General features: G+C 54.8%; 2 protein-coding genes across 2 annotated transcripts; both read left to right on the top strand.

Annotated features, from left to right (window-relative positions):
- The first annotated feature begins 805 nt into the window (after positions 1-805).
- On the top strand, positions 806-1,420 carry LOC135885009 (ras-related protein Rap-2c-like). The gene has a single exon (XM_065412641.1). The coding sequence runs from the start codon at positions 806-808 to the stop codon at positions 1,418-1,420; it is 615 nt and encodes a 204-aa protein (XP_065268713.1).
- A 4,457-nt stretch (positions 1,421-5,877) lies between these two features.
- Positions 5,878-13,680, top strand: PLK1 (polo like kinase 1). Its single transcript, XM_065412151.1, has 10 exons — positions 5,878-6,273; positions 6,875-7,043; positions 7,466-7,610; positions 8,702-8,795; positions 9,443-9,662; positions 10,531-10,689; positions 10,938-11,015; positions 12,008-12,162; positions 12,757-12,939; positions 13,474-13,680. The coding sequence occupies exons 1-10, from the start codon at positions 5,878-5,880 to the stop codon at positions 13,678-13,680; spliced, it is 1,806 nt and encodes a 601-aa protein (XP_065268223.1).
- Positions 13,681-18,627: the final 4,947 nt, after the last annotated feature.

The following is an 18,627-nucleotide window of genomic DNA, read 5'->3' as shown; positions in this document are numbered from 1 at the left end:
CCGCAGGCAGTGAAGGTCCAGGCCGTGGGGGTGCTGGGAGCAGGGGGGCTGTAACAATGTGTAGAGTGGGGGGTGCTGAGAGCCAATGAACCAAACTGTATATGATGGAAACCGCTTCAAGCCGGGGGTGCGGCAGCGCCCCCAGCCCCCCTAGTTCCAGCACCTATGGCCAGCCGGGGCGTTGGCCAAAGGCCCCCCAGTGTCCCGCAGGAAACGCCCAGCCCAGCGCCCCATGCTGGGCCCGGCAGTGCCAGGGCAGCTCCGTTACAACGGGGCTGGGCGCGGCTTGGCTCCGGGCTCAGGCCGGCGATACGGGAATGTGCCCAGGCCCGGCCCGAGCCCGCCCGGTGCAAGGGGCCCCGGGGCCCTGCAGCCCGGCCCGGGAGCGCCCCCTAGCAGCTCTGAGGGGACCAGCCCGAGGCAACTTGGGGCTGTTCGGGGTCGGAAAGGAAACTCCCGCAAACTCCGCAGGGTGCGCGGCAGAGCCCCGCTCCGGGGGCTGGGGGCGGCCCCGTGCCCCCGTCCTGCCCCGTGCCCCCCCCGGCACTCCTTGCACCCAGCCCCGCCCCGCGGCAGCCGCTGACATTGACCCTCCCGCGGGGCCGGAGCGGGCCCCACCGGGCGGCCCGCGGTGACTGTCCCCGCCCGAGCCTAGCCGAGCCGAGCGCCGCCCCCTGCGGGCGGATTGGCTGCCGGCGGGAGCCCCGAGCGGGCGGGCGGCTATAAAGCGGCGGCGCGGGCGGCTCCCGGCAGCTGCCGAGCGGGGTCTGGCGGCGAGAGGAGTCGGACGCCCCGCAGCGGCTGCATGGCGCTGTGCCCGGCGCCCGAGGCCCGCGTGCGCCTCGTGTTCCTCGGGGCGGCGGGCGTGGGCAAGACGGCGCTGATCCGCCGCTTCCTGCAGGACACGTTCGAGGCGCGGCACCGGCGCACGGTGGAGGAGCTGCACCTGCTGGAGCTGGAGGCGGGCTCCGGGCTGCGCCTCCGCCTGGAGATCCTGGACACCAGCGGCAGCTACAGCTTCCCGGCCATGCGGCGCCTCTGCATCGGCCGCGCCGACGCCTTCGCCCTGGTCTACTCGCTGCAGGAGCCCGACTCCTTCGCCGAGGTGCAGCGGCTGCGGGACGAGATCCTGGAAGCCAAGCGGGGCGCGGTGCCCATCGTGGTGGTGGGGAACAAGAGCGACCTGGCGCCGGGCGAGCCCGACCCGCGCATCGCCGCCGCGCAGCGGGACTGGGGCTGCGCCTGCCTGGAGGCGTCGGCCAAGCAGGGGCGCAACGTGGTCGGCCTCTTCCAGGAGCTGCTGAGCCAGGTCAACCTGCCCGGGCGGCTCAGCCCGGCCCTGCGGCGCCGCCGGCCCCAGACCTGCTCCAAGGAGCCGCCCCGCCGGAGCGGGAAGAGCCACAGCTGCGCGGTCTGCTAGGGCCCGGCGGGGCTGAGAGCGGACCCCGGGGTGCCGCGGCCAGCGGGCCCGAGGGCCGGGCGGGAGCGGGGTCCCCCGGCAGCTGCAGAGGGCCGGGGCTGCCTGCAGGGCGCGCCTGGTCCGCCCGGCAGCGAGTTCGGGATTGTTCCCCTAGTGCAAGGGTTCTCAAACTGGGGGTCGGGAGGTGTCAGCCTCCACCCCAAACCCCGCTTTGCCTCCAGCATTTATAATGGTGTTCAATAGATAAACAAGTGTTTCTAATTGATGGGGGGGTCGCACTCAGAGGCTTGCTCTGTGAAAGGGAACAGGAGTACTTGTGGCACCTTAGAGACTAAGGTGCCACAAGTACTCCTGTTCTTTTCACAGATCCAGACTAACAGGGCTGCTACTCTGAAACCTGTGAAAGGGGTCATTAGTACAAAGGTTTGAGAATCACTGCCCTAGTGCGGGGGGGGGGGGGGGGAGGAGCGGACTCTGCTCCCCCTGTACCCCTGCCTCCAGGCACCCGCTAGAAGGGGTGTCCCTGCTCGCCTCTCCCTGCCTGCAGCAGCAGGCTCAGGGTGTTCCTGTGCCCTGCCTGCGCCCATGGGTGGCTCTCCGGGGCAGTGGGCTCGGGCCATGGAGAGCCTCAGCTTGGCTGAGCCGGAGAGCTTCGGGAGCAAGGTGGCAGAGCCCAGCAACGAGAGTGGGGCTGTGGCTTCCTCTCTCCCCTTTGCTGGGTTCTGAGGGCAGGGGAAGCCTCAAAGGCAGCTCCCTGCCTCCAGTGAGCTTGTACCTGACCTCTGGGGATGCTGATGGGGGGTGTCTCCCAGTCCCCGTCCCCGATGAGCACTCACACCCCACTGCAGGCCGGGTCTCACTCTGCCAAAGCCTGACCTTCTCGGACACTGAGGTTACAAGGCTCCTTAAACCAGAGCTGGGTCAAAATCCCTTCCCTGCACAGGCTGCAGCTTCCAGGGGCCTGACTTGGTTCCCCTGGGTCACCTCTTATGTCTGCTGAGGGCAGCTGAGTTTCTTAATGTGTCGTGAAGGAGCTGCTGGGGCTCATGCCACTTGTTTACACTCCTAACCGATGCCGCAAGCCCAGAGGGGCCGGCCAGGGGCTCTGAACTGCCTGGCCCAGAGGGGCTGGCTGGGCTCAGCCCTGACACAAACGACGCACTGCAGAGGGGGCAGCCCTGGTCAGGAAGCTCCTCTGGCTGAGAGGTCAAATGTGTGTTGCTGCTGCTGCTCCCAGAGCGCTGCGTCTCCTGAGTCAGACTGAAGGAGACACAAGGACGGAATGAAGGTGCCTCGGCCTCTGGCACCTCTTACTCCAGGGGAGCAGCCCTGAGCAGGGTTCAGGCAGGGACCCTTCACTGAAAGAAAAGGGAGTGCTGAAATCGGGGGCCGGGTCGCTCTAGCCCTTGCTGCCTGCCATGGCTCACAGGAGATGGCAGCCTTGGTTGGCACCGCTCCCTAGGACACCCTCATGCTGGACTAGCAGCTGCCTAGAAATCTAGCCAGCTGTGGTGGGGGAGTGTGAAAAGGTGAGGAAATGAAGGGGGGGGGGGGGCAGGGGCCATATTGTAGAACGCTGCCCCCACCAAAACACTGCTCCAGGAATTGCACTGTAATGTGCATATGTTAAGCTACTTGTTTCTTTGTTACATGACATCTTTGGCTTCCTGTAATAAATCACTGTGGAACGAGTCCGCGTGTCTCCAGTGCCTTGGTCCTTTAAAGCTGTCGCCAACTGGGGTAGGCAGAGCCCTGTTAGCAAGGGCCCGCAGAGTTCTGTTCTCTAGCTCCCTGCTTCCTGTACTCTTCACATGCTGTAGTAGCTGCTGCCTCCAGTTTTAAGTTGTACGAGCTCTAATTCATGATTCCAGGTCCAAGATTTTAGGAATGTAAAACTGCCTCATAATCCAAACTCCACTACCAATTAGTACCCACTCCTCTGCCTGAGCTAGGGTGACCAGATGTCCCGATTTTTATAGGGACAGTCCTGATATTTGGGGCGCTTTTTTAATATGGGCTCCTATTGCCCCCCACCCCCTGTCCCGATTTTTCACACTTGCTATCTGGTCACCTTAACCTGGGCGCCAGCCGCAGCAACAGCAGAGCGCTTACTGTTACATGGATCCTTATTCAGAGCTCATGCCACACTGAAGGGTGAGTCTGACCTTCTTGAAGCAGATTGTTCCTATCTGTTTTAGATGGCTGTCTGTCACTATAGTTCTGTGAACATCTTCCACAGAGGTGACGTCCCGGCAACTCTAGCTCGGGATAAAATCTCTGTTTGGAAGAGGGTTGCATATAGGGTGTTTGGTTAAGAACTTGTTTAATTTCCCTTTGGTGCCATTCTATCCCAAATGCCTTTCTTATGGGGGAAAGGCGTCTGCTAACTGCACAAACTGATGCAAGATAAAAACAACTCTCTATATGGAGACTGAGCAAGCAAACTTATGTTCACATCCATCTTACTGGAAAGAAAGTTTGCATGCTTAACTTGCACAAATGAAGACTTAGACTTCCATCTTTTAATGAATTTACTGGTGTTTATTAAATGTGAATTCAATCCATTTGATTAACATTTGTGTCTTTAATGCTAACTGTCAAATAAACAGGAAATTAATAGGTTTCAGAGTAGCAGCCATGTTAGTCTGTATCTGCAAAAAGAACAGGACTCCTTGTGGCACCTTAGCACTACAAAAGTTGGTTGGTTCCCCCCCCCTTCTGCTGATAATAGCTCATCTTAATTAGCCTCTTATAGTTGGTATGACTACTTCCACCTTTTCATGTTCTCTGTATGTATATAGATCTTCTTACTATACGTTCCATTCTATGCATCCGAAGAAGTGGGCTGTAGCCCATGAAAGCTTATGCTCAAATAAATTTTAGTCTCTAAGGTGCCACAAGTACTCCTGTTCTTTTTGAGGAAATTAATAGATTTTGCTGCACTAGATCAGATTATTTCATCCATCAAATCCAGTACCCCACCTTCAACAGCTGCCAATACCTCATACTTTAAATAAGGGGGGGGGGAGAGGACATGCTGCATCAAGAAATCATTTGTGAGTAATTTGCTGAATTCACATATACTAAGACTTTGCAATAAGGCCATTTTCAAAACTGTGCCTATAGTTAAACACCCAGCTGCAGATTGAGGTGCCTAAAGAAGTGATTGCTTACACTGCAATATTATTCCTGGGTTTGTTTCATAGCCTTATCATTGTGTGTGTGAGATACATTATGATCATCAAAAACAAAAGTACCCACCATAAATGTACTTGGAGCCAGGGCTGAGCTGTGGAACAGTCAATTTCCAGCAGAGCCTAGACCACATTAGTTAAATGGCTATTTACCAAGGTAGCATTTCATCTCTTCCCCCCCCCCCCCCCCAGTTAGAATCTATATTTGAATTGCCCTCCTCCCTCTTAGAGAAAATTTCCTCCAGTGCAGGGGGCTTGTCAATGGTCCCTAAGTAGCAAGGTCCTGATAAGTTCAGTAGGCAAAGGGAAATAATAAAAGTTAAGGAACCTATTTACTGAGAGATGTCTGTTCCCCTGTACGGTCTGGAAAGCTTGAGGAGCCTATGACTGAAAGAGAAAATGTGTGCTCCTCCCTCCACCGCAAAAGTGCCTCACGGAGAGGTCAGGGGAGAGACTAGCTCCTACTCTCCAGGAAGCACATCCTCAGTGAGCCCAAAGCCTGTGCCTAGGCGACTGCAACACTCTAGAGGGAAGCTGGGAAAGTGCGAGGGGAGAAGGGAAGGGAAGGCTGCTCTCATAGCTTTGCATCTGGGAGAGGGTGGCTGGGGCTGGAGCGGCACATCTGGGGGTGCGTGGCTGGGGCTACAGTGGCACATCTGGGACAGGTGGCTGGATCACAGCAGCTGCACAGTTGGGGGGGGGCTGGGGCTATAGCGGCACATCTGGGGGGGTGGCTGGATCACAGCTTCACATCTGGGGGGAGGGTGGCTGGGGCTAGAGCTGCACGTCTTGGGGGAGGGTGTCGGGCTATAGCGGCACATCTGGGGGGCTGGCTGGATCACAGCTGCACATCTGGGGGGAGGGTGGCTGGGGCTATAGCGGCACATCTGGGGGTAGCTGGATCACAGCTGGGGGCAGGAGAGCTGCTTCCTGCGGGGACGAGGTGGCAGGGCGAGACCGGGCGTTCTGGAAGCGGCTCCTTGCTCGCGGCGCAGCGGGCGCGCCTGTCCCTTTAAACCGGGCGGGAGGGGGCGTTCCCATGGTGCCTAGCGGCGGGCGGCTTGGATTTTAAATCCTAGCAACCAATGGGGAGCGCGCTGGGGGCTTGTAACGCTCCGGCTCGAGGTTTGAAATTGTTACAGTGTCAGAGCGGCCGGCGGCGAGAGCGGGGCCCGGAGCAGCGGGGCGAGGTCAGCGCAGGGCCGGGCAGGAGCCGCGCGGGGAGCCGGGCAGGGATCGGGAGCCGCGGGCAGGGGCAGGATCATGAGCGCGGTGGCCGGGAAGGGGGTGAAGCCGGCGGGCGCGGCGGAGCCCGGGAAGGCGGCTGGGGCCGGGGCCGGCGCTGGGGTCGGGGCGGCGGCCAAGGAGATCCCCAAGGTGCTGGTGGATCCGCGCACCCGCCGGAGCTACATGCGCGGGCGCTTCCTGGGCAAGGGCGGCTTCGCCAAGTGCTACGAGATCACGGAGCTGGAGAGCCAGGAGGTGTTCGCGGGCAAGATCGTGCCCAAGTCGCTGCTGGTGAAGCCGCACCAGAAGGAGAAGATGTCCATGGAGATCTCCATCCACCGCAGCCTGGCGCACCGCCACGTGGTCGGCTTCCAGGGCTTCTTCGAGGACAGCGACTTCGTCTTCGTGGTGCTGGAGCTCTGCCGCCGGAGGGTGAGGGGGGGTCCCGGGGAGAACGCGCTTGGGGGGGGGCCCGACTCCGCGAGCGCCCGGCTGGGTCGGGGGGGGGACGTTGGATCGCTGCTGAGCCGCTCTCGGTTTGCCCCGCGGGTGGTTGGGATGCCCGCTGTTACCGTGGCCCCAGCGGGGCCGGGCTGAGGGTGCGGGGCCAAGGCAGGGGACCACGTTCCACGGGGGGTGGGGGCGGTGCCACTGCCGGAACCCTGAAACTGTCTCTGCGTTCCACCATGTCTGAGCGTTCTAAGCGCCTTAAAGGGCCAGCAGCGCGGAGCAGCAGGGCGCGGGGAGGGACCCTCCTAAACCTCCCCATGGCAACTCTCCTCTCAGCGGAGCTAGGGCGGGCTGATGCCCGCGGGGCAGAGTCCCCAGTCGAGGCACCAGGGGGTAGAACGATGAGGGAGGCAGGATGGGTAGGGCCTGGCCCGGGGTCTGGATAAGCGCGGCTGAGGATACCTGGTTTTCAGGAGGGTGGGTTGGGATGTCTCACCTGGGACACAAATGGGATGGGGTGGGAGAGGGCCGCTAACTGGCTCTCAGGGGGTGCTCATGTTCCTGCCTCTCTCCTGGCCCCCAGTCCCTGTTGGAGCTGCATAAGCGGAGGAAAGCATTGACAGAGCCCGAAGCGCGGTACTACCTGCGGCAAACAATCCTGGGCTGCCAGTATCTGCACGGCAACCGGGTCATTCACAGGGACCTCAAGCTGGGCAACCTCTTCCTCAACGATGACATGGAGGTGAAAATAGGTATGGACACCTGCAGGGCACATCCCTATCCACCTGCCTGGGGAGGGGAGAAGCATGTCCAGGAATCTGTCACAGCCCAGGGACCCCTTCCCTTAGTCTCTTGCTGCAAAGATTTCTTGGGATGCTCTCCATTGAGTGCTCCTAGAAAGGACAGCAGAGAGAGCAGGATGCTCTTCTACCACAAAACCACATGATAGCTTCTTAACTTATGCCAGAATACTTCCCCCTTTCTGGGCGGGCTACCCTGAAACCAGCCTCTCTCAGGCTGTTTAAGACTCAATATTTGGAGGATGTTGCCTATAATTCTGCCACTTGTGGCTCAGCAGCAAGGTCTGTGACCACTGACTGTCAACCGTTGAGCTAAGGAAACAAGTCTTGTCTGCCTGGTGCGTAACCCTGACCGACACACACATTCTTTCAAGGTGACTTTGGCTTGGCAACCAAAGTAGAATATGATGGTGAGCGTAAGAAGACCCTCTGTGGGACGCCAAACTATATAGCTCCTGAAGTGCTGGGCAAGAAGGGACACAGCTTTGAAGTGGACATTTGGTCCATCGGCTGCATTATGTAAGTTTTATGACAAATCTTCACTTTTTGTTTGTGTGCCCTTAAACTTTGGCCTTCAGCATGTAATGGGCTTAAGGCTGCCGAGATGAGCCAGCTCAGTGAACTAGACTGCGATCGGTTCCAGGTTTCAAGTTAATCTTAGATTGTAAGGAGCCTTTTTCTTAAAGGAGACACTATAAAACAAAGATGACCAATTCCAAGCCAGGACCTGGTTAAGTGCAGACTAAGGGTACGTCTATGCGACACCAGCTATGGCATTGCAGCAGAGCCGCTGTGGTGTTACAGTGCAGATGCTTTCTACATCGACTGAAGGGTTTTTCCGTCGATGGAGTTAATCCACCTCTCGGAGGAGAGTGCATTAGCTACGTCTAGGGAAGAAGCCTTCCATTGACCTAGTTGTGTCTAAACCACAGCACTTGGGCATGGCATTTTTCACAGCCCTGAGCGACGTAGCTAGGTTGATCAGATTTTTACACGTAGACCGGGCCTGAGGCTCTAACTACCCTGAGACCCAGCTGTGTGCTGTTCTCTAGCTACAATGCTGCTAACGTGGTTCAAATCTCTGTACGGACTGGGTCTTAAATGTTACAATTTAAAATTAACTGTTTGAAAATTCGTCTGCCCTAGCAGGACTACTCCCATAAAGGTAGTAATCAAGGGGTGGAGCTGGGTAATGATTCTCCGCTTCCTTCATGGCTCGTTTGCTTTGTAACTGGGATTTGACTATCTCCAGAAAATTCCTCAGATCTGACCATCACTGCAATTTTTCTGCTTACCTTGACCTGCCAGCTGTTGTGTGTGCACCCACTGCATTTGCAGGCTAACTTCCTGTTGTAGGGCAGGTTATTTTGAAGCTTCTCTCTTTAAAGTCCCAAGTGCCACCTTCTAGCTGGAACTCTCTCCAGAGGGTACCAGGTTCCAATCTCCTCCCTTAGGGAGCAGGGAACTGGAAATCGAACTGGCATTTCAAATTCAATTGTCTTCTGCCCTTCATCTCCTGGGTGTGTGGTGATTCCCCCCGCTGCGAAAGACACCTCGTGGAAATCTTGCGGTCTTCTTGTGACAGGCTTTTATATATCTTAAATATACAGGTACACTCTCCTGGTAGGGAAGCCACCCTTTGAAACCTCTTGTCTAAAAGAAACATACATCCGAATTAAGAAGAACGAGTATAACATCCCCAAGGTAAGGAGCCTGTTGCAGAGGGGAGCGTTTGTCCTCCTGGACGATCTTTGTCACCTTAGTGAAAGAGCCGATATCATGGAGCTGTGCAGAAGCCAAATTGCTTTTCTGGTGCCTGCTCATAACCATGGAAATGGCTTTCAGCATCCTGAGTACAGATGAGGAGACACCCGGCAAGGAGATACATTGGTGTTAACTTGAAAGGCCAACTTCCCAGGGGAAGGGAGGGGGAGCTAGCCCCCCAAACTGGCACGGAGATGCATTACAATATTTTGTTGGGTGATATCGTGGGCATGTAAGTGGCTCGAACTCCCTTCCTACCATTGGACTCCTTCAAATTCTGAGTCCAGCCACAGAGGAGAACTGGTCTGGGTATCAAACCATCCCTGCCTGCTGCCTGTCAGGCCCTTCTGCAATCATTGTACTTGCACCAGAAGCTTTCTCACTGAGAGCCATTTAGAACTCTAATCCTCCTCAGCTCCTCCAGGCCTGAGTCCCAGTCTTCCTCCCCCCGCAACCATGCACACCCTCTGCTTGGAGCAGGAGAGCTTCTCTAGTTGTGGGGCTGACCTATCCATTGTGCACACCAGTGCTAGGTTGTGCTTATCCCCTGGCCCTCACTCATGAACCCTGCCTGTCCCCTCTTTCAGCACATCAACCCCGTAGCTGCTAATCTCATCCAGAAGATGCTGAGATCTGACCCTGCCACCCGCCCTACTATTGACGAACTGTTGAATGATGAGTTCTTCACATCAGGTTACATCCCCACCCGGTTGCCCACCACCTGTCTAACCATCCCGCCTAGGTTTTCAATTGCCCCCGGTGGATTTGACCCGAGTGGACGGAAACCTCTTACCGCTCTCAACAAAGGTAAGATTTGGGGAGGGGGTGGGATTGTAGGTTTTCACGGTGTGTGGCAATTACAAGAGAGCACTGGGTTACAGTGGGGAGGCGGAGAAGACTGGGGTTGAAAGTAAATTACAGATGAAAACCCTGCTTGGCGCTCTGACATACGGTTATGCCTAGTGAGCTCATGTGGTGATGCTGTCCTGGAAATCCAGTGCTGCCCCTTCCAGGAGCAGTCACTGCTCTTCTTACAGATTCCCCCACAGCATGGAGAGAAGGATATCTGAAACGTACTGCGAATAGAGCATCCTGGCCCCGGGACCCAGGACACGTCGGGCCTCTTCTCTGTTGTGCTCGGGGCAGTGCCAGTGAGGGAGGATGGCAGCTCACTGGGGCAGCCGCTGCAGAACTGGATCCTCTTCTTCCCATTTGGCAATAACTTGGGAACGCCCGACCCAAGCTGAGGCCTTATGCCAGTTTAATTCTCTAGGGGTCCTGCCACCACACAGGAGGCTAATGCCCTAAGGGAAGATGGTGCCCCCTGGCAGCTCTTAACTCCATTCTCTTCCTTCCTACCTCTGCCCACTAGAGGAAGTGGCTAGTATCCCAAGCAGGGTAAGACCATCTCCTCCCATGAGGTATGGACGCTGACACGGTCGTCAGTGTTAGTTGGGGTAATGCTGCTCCGATGGAGCAGGCTGCTCATCAGCAGGGTGAGGCTGGCAGAACTGTCCATTGCAGAGGTGGGTGTCTGCTTTCAGCCCTGTGGGGGGTCCTGCAAACTGCTATAGCTGGGTTGGAAGGTAAATCTAACTTCTCCTGAAACCGTCTGCCAGCTTTAGCCTTCATGCTACTAACACAGCTGTCGCGCTGCTCTTCTCCTCTGGCTCAGGCCTGGACAGCCCTGCCTTAGATAAAGCCCATGAAAAGGAAGACGAAGCACCACTGCGGGAGCTGGGCGAGCCTGTCGACTGCCACCTAGCTGACATGTTACAGCAGCTGAGCATGGCCAATGCAGCGAAACCCTCGGAGAGGGCAGTAGTGAGACAAGGTGAGCTACGGGTATGGGCTGACAGATAGCAGGATCCCTGCACAGCCTGCCTTGCTATCGGACATGCTGCTTTTTGACCTCAGAGCCTACAAGTGCTACGAGGCGCTTGGATTAAAATCTCCCAAGCGGAGGGTTGGTGGAGGAGCTCCTCGCCCCTCCCCTGGCTCCCCCTTGCACCCAGCAAGTCAGCTGAGGGTGTCACATGTTGCTTTACAAACATTATTTAACAAACTCCATTTCTGTTGCAGAGGAGGCTGAGGATCCTGCTTGCATACCCATCTTCTGGGTTAGCAAATGGGTGGACTACTCGGACAAGTATGGATTAGGTAGGGAGCGTCTTGGCATTGCCAGCAGCCGAGTTCACTTCAGCTGCTTCCCCCAACTTCCCGGGGGGGGGGTGAGATCCAAAGGCCCAGGGTGCAAATCATCCATCTGATGTAGCTGGTTCTTATACCCTGTTAACCAGTTAATGTGCAGTGCCTCAGATGTTGCCATCCCTGAGAGCAGCACAAAATACTCAGCTGATCGAAGGAACCATGAACATCCTGCGGCAACCCCTTACAGTCTAAAGAGCATAGGATTTCAGATCCTCATCCTGGCAGGCACTGAACACTTTATGCCCCAGCGACCACATGGCTGGGTGGGGTGGGTGGTGTGAAGATGCTGACCAATGAGGCCAGCTGAGACAGCATTGGCATTCTGAGGAGGGCAGTACAATGAAGAGGGAAGCTCACTGCATTCGTTTGTTAAATGACTAACTCTTGCAGGGGAGGTTTCCCCACATAGTCCTTTGAGAACAGGAGCTCTAGACCAGTGGTTCTCAATCAGGGGTATGCAAAGTTTTTCCAAGGGGTACATCAACTCATCTAAATATGTAGCCTGTTGTAAAACTAGGCAAATAAAAAGCACTAGTGAAGTCAGTACAAACTAAAATTTCATACAGACTTGTTTATACTGTTCTATATATTATACACTGAAATGCAAGTACAATATTTATATTCCAATTGATTTATTTTATAATTTGTATGGTAAAAATGAGTCAGCAATAGTGTGCAGTGACACTTTTGTACTCTTATGTCTGATTTTGTAAGCAAGTACTTTTTAAGTGAGATGAAACTTGGGGTACGCAAGACAAATCAGACTCCTGAAAGGGGTACAGCAATCTGGAAAGGTTGAGAGGCCCTGCTCTAGAGAGCTGAGAGGCACCAGGGTAAGCCAGAGTGGGGGGCTTCTGCTAAGGCACCCTTACAGCTTATAGCATCCCAAGCCTGGAGACATTCAGTGTTCGGAGATCTAACGTGTTCCCTTCTCTAACCAGGCTACCAGCTGTGTGATAACAGCGTTGGGGTTCTCTTCAATGACTCCACCCGTCTCATTATGTACAACGACGGGGACAGCCTACAGTACATTGAGCAAAACAGCACCGAGTCCTACTTCACTGTGAGATCCTACCCCTCTACGTTAACTAAGAAGGTCAGTCACTCTGGAGATGCAAATTTAACATCTGGAGATGCAAATTTAACAGCAGCTAGGAGCTGTGTCCTCCTCCTTCCCCTGCCACACTGTGGGTCTGAACGGCTATCTAAGCAGACAAAACATAATCAACATATCTAGGGTCTGGCTAGAGAGGTTACGTCTTTGCTTCCCCCCCAAGAGAGCACTAGCAGCAGTTCAGGTTCAGTTTCCACTTTGTAAAAACCCAGCGTGAATGCAGTTTCACAGAAACATTAACAATAGTTCTCTGCAATGCTGGAAACAACCTGGACTAAAGAATAAACCCATGAAGTGAGGCCAGGTATAACCACCAATCTAGGTTCATTGTCCAAGCACGCTGTTCTGGTTTGTTCACATCTTACAATAACCTGGCAGGTTGACGTCAGGATGCAAGTCCTGATTTCGTCTCTTGGGTCACTGCCTCGTCCCAAGGTTTCACTGCTGAGGGCAATGGAACTAATGCTGATCGGCCCACTTGGGCCATGCAGCTATGGAAGCAGACACTGCCTTGGAAGTATGATCTTCCCCACACAGCCTCCTTCGTCCTGCTAACCCATGTAGCTGTCTCTATAGATAACACTACTGAAATACTTCCGGAACTACATGAGTGAGCACCTGCTAAAGGCTGGAGCCAACATCACGCCCCGGGAGGGGGATGAGCTGGCACGCCTCCCCTACCTCCGCACCTGGTTCCGGACTCGCAGCGCCATCATCCTGCACCTGAGCAACGGCACCGTGCAGATCAACTTCTTCCAGGTGAGAGCTGCTCGCATGGTAGCAGGAGCAAAACCTCCGGTGGCAGCAGCTCACCAACCACTTTGGGGGCCTTGTCACACGCAGAAGATGGTGATATCAGGTGGTCACAACTTAGGACAGATTTCAGACTAGCTGACCCAGGACTGGAAGGCCCCGTAGTCCATTTTCTCAATACCTGAGCCACCCAGACTCACTAGCACTGCTCACTAATGAAGGCTATTGTGCCTTATTAATCCTTAGTGCTGCTGTTTGCCAGGGAGCCTGTGCAGATCTGGCTGGCCACGTGGTGCTGGCTCCCTTTTCTGTTGTCACTTGCTGAAATCCTTTAAAAGAACGAAATGCAGTAGGTGCTTTCCTGGTCCTGCTTCTCCATGGCAGCAGAGACAGGCGAGGTGTTTCTAACTGGGGTGCACATGGGATGTGCTGCTGAGGAACGGTTCACCTAGGATGGCTTGAGGACCCCCATGGCTAGCTGTGAACCAGTGGGCTCAGCCTGCCGAGGGACCTCTCAAGCTCTATGCGTTCTCTCTGTAGGACCACACTAAAATCATCCTGTGCCCCTTGATGGCGGCGGTCACCTACATCGATGAGAAACGGGACTTCCGCACGTACAAGCTGAGCCTGATCGAGGAGCACGGCTGTTGCAAGGAGCTGGCCAGCCGGCTACGCTACGCCCGCACCATGGTCGAGAAGCTGCTCAGCTCCAAGTCTGGCTCGGCCCGTACGAAGCTCTCCGCTTAGAACCCAGCTGTAATGGACTCAGCGTCTGTGCCAAACTGTTACGGCCTCGGCCGGAGGGGCCTCTGCAACACCCTCCAGTCAAACTGTAACCTCCCACCAGCTGGGCCACCTCTCTGCTGCCAGCTGCACTGGGGCCGCAGGAGGGGCCGCTGCTGAGGAAATGGTGCGTCTTTATGCCATGGCCACACTGGCCCCTCAGCACCCATTAGAAAGTTGCTTTTATTGAATATCTAGTTTTTCTAACTGTCCAATCCCCCCAGCCCTTGTTCCACGGCCTTGACGCAGCCTCCTTTGGAGAACAGAGCATGGGCAGGGCAGAGTTCTGTAAGTTATTTGTATGTTTGTGATGCTCTGGGGCTCCCTTCCCCCTCCCGTAGCGACTGTAAGATATTTAATGTGCTCACATGCTGACTCTGAGCAATCAGCCTTTTAATATTGAAACTAATCTGCACCAAATTAAACTCTTGTATATTACGTAACTTGATTAAAGATTGGTCTCTGCAGCCCCCTCCCCCCCGCATCTCTCTGGGTCCCACCTAGCGTGCAGTGCCCCCACTCTGGATGAAGGGCTTTGCCTGGCCCATGGGGGAGACCCTATTAAGTACGGGGTAGAAGGAAGATTTCCCACTCTGCTGCGTTCCATCTCTAACATGGGAGGTAGGGTGGACTCACCTGCAGATGGTCTGTTAACACAGCCTGTAAGGAATCCCCAGTTCTTCCAAGGGGCTGCTGTTTAATTCTGTGATGTGCTCTCCCCACAGCTGCAGGAGCCTTCTAGCCTGCAGTGCCCATCCAGTCTGCGTGCACACCTGCCTTGTCAGAGCAAAGCTGTTAAAGGGCCATCTGCCTTCCTTCCCCCTGCATGCTGCAGCAGCCCGGGGGGGGGGGGGTGTCAAGACAAGCACCCTGCAGTTAGTTCTTGGGCAGGCACAGTAAGTGAGGTAGTTCTCGCCCTCTAGGCACCGGGGTGGCTGTTGTATTGCTGTCGTCTGTCCCCATAAGAACAGGAAGAGGCCCCACCTCACCTCTTGTGGGTGTGTTGCAGGAGTGACAGAGACCATGATCTGTCCCCTCCTCCCACAGTGGGTTTTAGAAGGGACAGGGGCCCTCCTAGTCTTACATCCCCCTGGCTTTGGCGCTTGCTGTGCCTGTAGCCCATAGCATGGCTTCCAGAAGTGCCACAATTCAGCTGTGGGACTAGGCCCTGATACCTCTCAAAGAACTCACCATCGCCTGCCTGTCACAGATCCCCCAGAAATGCTGCCTAGCCCAGTGCCAGATGCTCTGAGTCAGTAACAGCTGCAGGGAGGGTTTTGATCTTCCCCCGTTAAGATGCAGTATTGGGCTCTGCTGGGGGGGGGAAAGGGCTGCACCTCAGCAGGGAGCCCCTCTGCCCATTTGAGGCCAACCTGAGTAATTCTTTCCCCTCCCCTCCCCCCAGGGGAACTGAGTTACTGGTTTTGTCTCTTCCCTACCTAACTCTGCCCTTCAGGGGCAAGGTCTCTACCATGCTTTAGGATGAAGGCTCATCCCTGAAGAGCCTGTGTAGGGCACTGCCCTCTCTAGACGATCAATGCCCCTTCCTGCTATCGCCACAGATGAGGTTGTGGGAGTTCTGCCCAGGGGGGAGGGGGCTGCTCTACCTCACACATCACCTCCCGTTCCTCCAAGCTAACAGTGTCGAAAACATGGAGCTGCCTCCCCCGGCACAGTGCTCCTCAGAGCTTGAAATGGATATTAAATATCCCCTAAGTTAAGTGCTGGGACTAGCTGTAACCCTGCACAGCCCAGCCCTAATACTGCAGGGGCTGGGGGCTGCCCCTTCAAGCTGTGGGGGCGCTATAGACCTATTTCCCTGCATGCACAGGAATCTTCTGTAACTCACAACAGTTCCAATCTTGCTGCTGGAGGCAGTGCTGGGTCAGCCATGCACAGCCTCCTGGGTGGAGGGAGCTCGGCCTGGGGCAATGGTACCAGCTGTTGCCCATGGAAGCTAGCAATGCCAGCACAAGGCCTTCAGCTTGTCAGACAGCATCAACCTGCAGTTAAAAAAAAAATCTCACTGCTTTCATCCCACAGAGCCAGGAAAGCTGGGTTATTAACCCACAGGTGGGAGGGGACAGCTTCCTCTGATGTCTTTTAAAGGGCCAATGCTCTACTCACCCACCCCCAAAACCCACTCTGCCCAGAGGGAATCTGAGCTTGCCCTGAAAACAGGAGCAGTCAGTCTGCCTTGGCCCAGTGAGAATGCTTAGAGGGGCCTAGCAGAAACCCCCTTTCTCTACTCACAAACCTGTTACTTCCAGTGCTACTGCTTCATTACTATCAAATCCAAGAGCTGGTCAACAAATTTCCTGTCACAACAGCGTTTGAGGGCAAATGGAGAATTCAGTGAAGATAGTTGTGAGAAATGGCTGTTTTCTCTGGAAAGTTTTGGATTTCGCAGAAGAGAGACAGGTCTGAAAGAGGACATTTCAATTTGGAAATGGTGCTTTGTTCCCCTGTATGGGCTGAGCTCCCTGGCCTGCCTCCCCTCTCCCAGAACAGAGACCTTGGTGGATCTTGGGAGACGCAGTCCTACCAGGCAGCCTGACCTCTAAAGGAGAATGGGAACACGATGCACCACAGTGACACTTCCAAGGCTGCAGCTTTTGCCCAAAATTGTTCAATATTCAAACTTTCTGCCAAAACCATCACAATTTCCAGAGCAGGGGACACACACACACACACACACTTTTGATCATCTGGTCAATCACTCAAGAGGACAATAGCTACCTGCTTTGGACCCAGGTCTCTTAGAAGGCAGTTCTGTAATTTAGGCCTGAGCAGTGTTGTGTGGGTCACTGAGGATCCAAAAGGACTCAACTCTGGCAGGGCTGAACATGTACATTTTGGGGCCTCACTACCTGTCCCTGGCCCTTTTGTTTGGAGATGCAGCTCCTAAGCAGGGCTTTCAGCCAGCACTCAGTGCTGAGTTTCTTTCCAATTTTAACAAGTCCAAACTTTCAAAACAATTTTTATTTACAACATTTTGTATAAAATATTCTCTGCCATATAAAATGTTCTGAATATACACCAGGTACACACTGATTGTCACCAAAGGAACAGCCCCCCCAACACCCACATACAAAGCGAAATCAAAACATACAAAACCCACGCCCCTAGAGAGGAAAGCACTGCCCAGGGGAGCAGAGCTAGCAGGAGACATTCAGGCATGGGGCCCCCAGACCCAGCAGCAATAGCAGCATGAGTTATCTATAGGCTCCCACACTGGCTCCAGTTGGGATCAGTGGAAACTGTATGTGAGTTGAAGTCTGGCCAGGGCTGCGTCCCAGCGGAGTGAAACCCTGCTCCGAGGCTCTGGGGATAGAAGGTCAGACCTCAAGGATGCCCACGTCCCACCTCTGCTGAAGGGGTATTTTTCTGTCCTTGCTGGGCTGGATCATGCCTTGTTAGTGGGAAGGCTCCAGTAATCTCTCCTCCCCCATTTCTTGACTCAGGCCCTTGAGAAGGAGTTAGAAACATCTAGTTTGTAATTCATCACTCGAGACCCCAGTCCTGCAGAGAATTCTGCCTCCAGGCAGGCCAGACCTGCTCACTGACTGGGTCCCAGGAGGAGGAAAAACAGGAAATGCTACCTCCACCTCCGTGTTCTCTTGGGCAAGGGTCAGATTCTGCCTCCGTGGTGAAGAGATTCCAGCTCAGATGCTGCCAAGATGCTAGAGCCAGAGCAGCCACAAAAGAATTTGGAAGCTGTGGCCATTTCTCCAGATTCCTGGAGGCCCTGGGAGTGGGGGAGGCCAGGTACACCTTACGCTCCAAGGGCCGGGCTCTCTGCATGGATGAGGAGGCCCCCTCTGTACAAAGGGCTCCTCCTGAGCAGCAGCATCCCCCATCAAACGGGAAACAATCACTTGGGGTTCCCTAGATGTGACATCAGGCATCCATCGGAGGCCTTCAAGCCTGTGAGCTGTGATGAATATGGGCTGCTGCAGACTGAGAATGGAGAAAGCGTTTGACTCAGCCAGAGACCCAGGGACTTCATCATTGAGATTCTGTTGGGATCCTCTCCTACCTGCCTCCAGAGCTGGGCAGAAAAGAGGCAACAGGAGGTGCTCCTGCACCCAGGCCCTGAGGTTACATCCTGTAAGCTGAGCTTCTACAAATCCACTCGATCCAGCCCCAGTGACTTCTACCGGGCCATAAAACAGTGGGGAAGGGCCACAGTGAGAGACAGAGAGAGAGAAACCTCTCATTTCAGCACTGCCGGTGGCCTACATCTTCTGTAGATCATGGACAACAAACCCAGCCCAAATGCCAGGCAGGTATGTTGTCCAGCCAGGGCATAAGACCATATCCAGTGTCAAGACCACATCAGTCCTGCCATTCACATTGAAGTTTTAAATAGACAATCAGACAGACCCCAGTTTCCAATAGATCAGCACAGAAAGGAATCAACGAGAGAGAAGTTTGTTGCATCAGCCTCTGCCCTAGCAGATGCATACGGGCAACAGAGGACCTTGCTGTTTCCCATTCTGATGCTTAAGGGCTGGCACGGGAAAGACAGTGTCTTGGAAGCAAAATATAAATAGGCTAAAACATTTTCAATTAAAAATGGTAAAGCATCTGGATGCAGCTGATGGTGTGATGATTGCCACACTACAGCCCTATAGGAGAAGTCTCTTCCATTCTAATCCCCCCCGCTCCAATTATCTTCTTAGCTGAAATGTCTCGTGATGGAGCTTAAACCAAACATTTACGTTTGGCTAAAATCCATTCAGATATTCCCAAGAAAAAAGAGAGCCCGTGTCTACAGGCGTGTGTGCGCATGCACATACCTACCTCTCCAGGGATGGCTTTGCTCGGGAGTCACACCAACCCAGTCTGGATTTACAGCTTTACACTTAGTGACCGGGCCTCAGTCAGGGCCAGGCACACGCCAGGGTT

The sequence above is a fragment of the Emys orbicularis genome, chromosome 10 (genome assembly GCF_028017835.1).
Source record: "Emys orbicularis isolate rEmyOrb1 chromosome 10, rEmyOrb1.hap1, whole genome shotgun sequence".
NCBI classification, from domain to species: Eukaryota; Metazoa; Chordata; order Testudines; family Emydidae; genus Emys; species Emys orbicularis.
The sequence above is the reverse complement of the archived record's forward strand: the minus strand, read 5'-3'. Positions and strand labels throughout refer to the sequence as shown.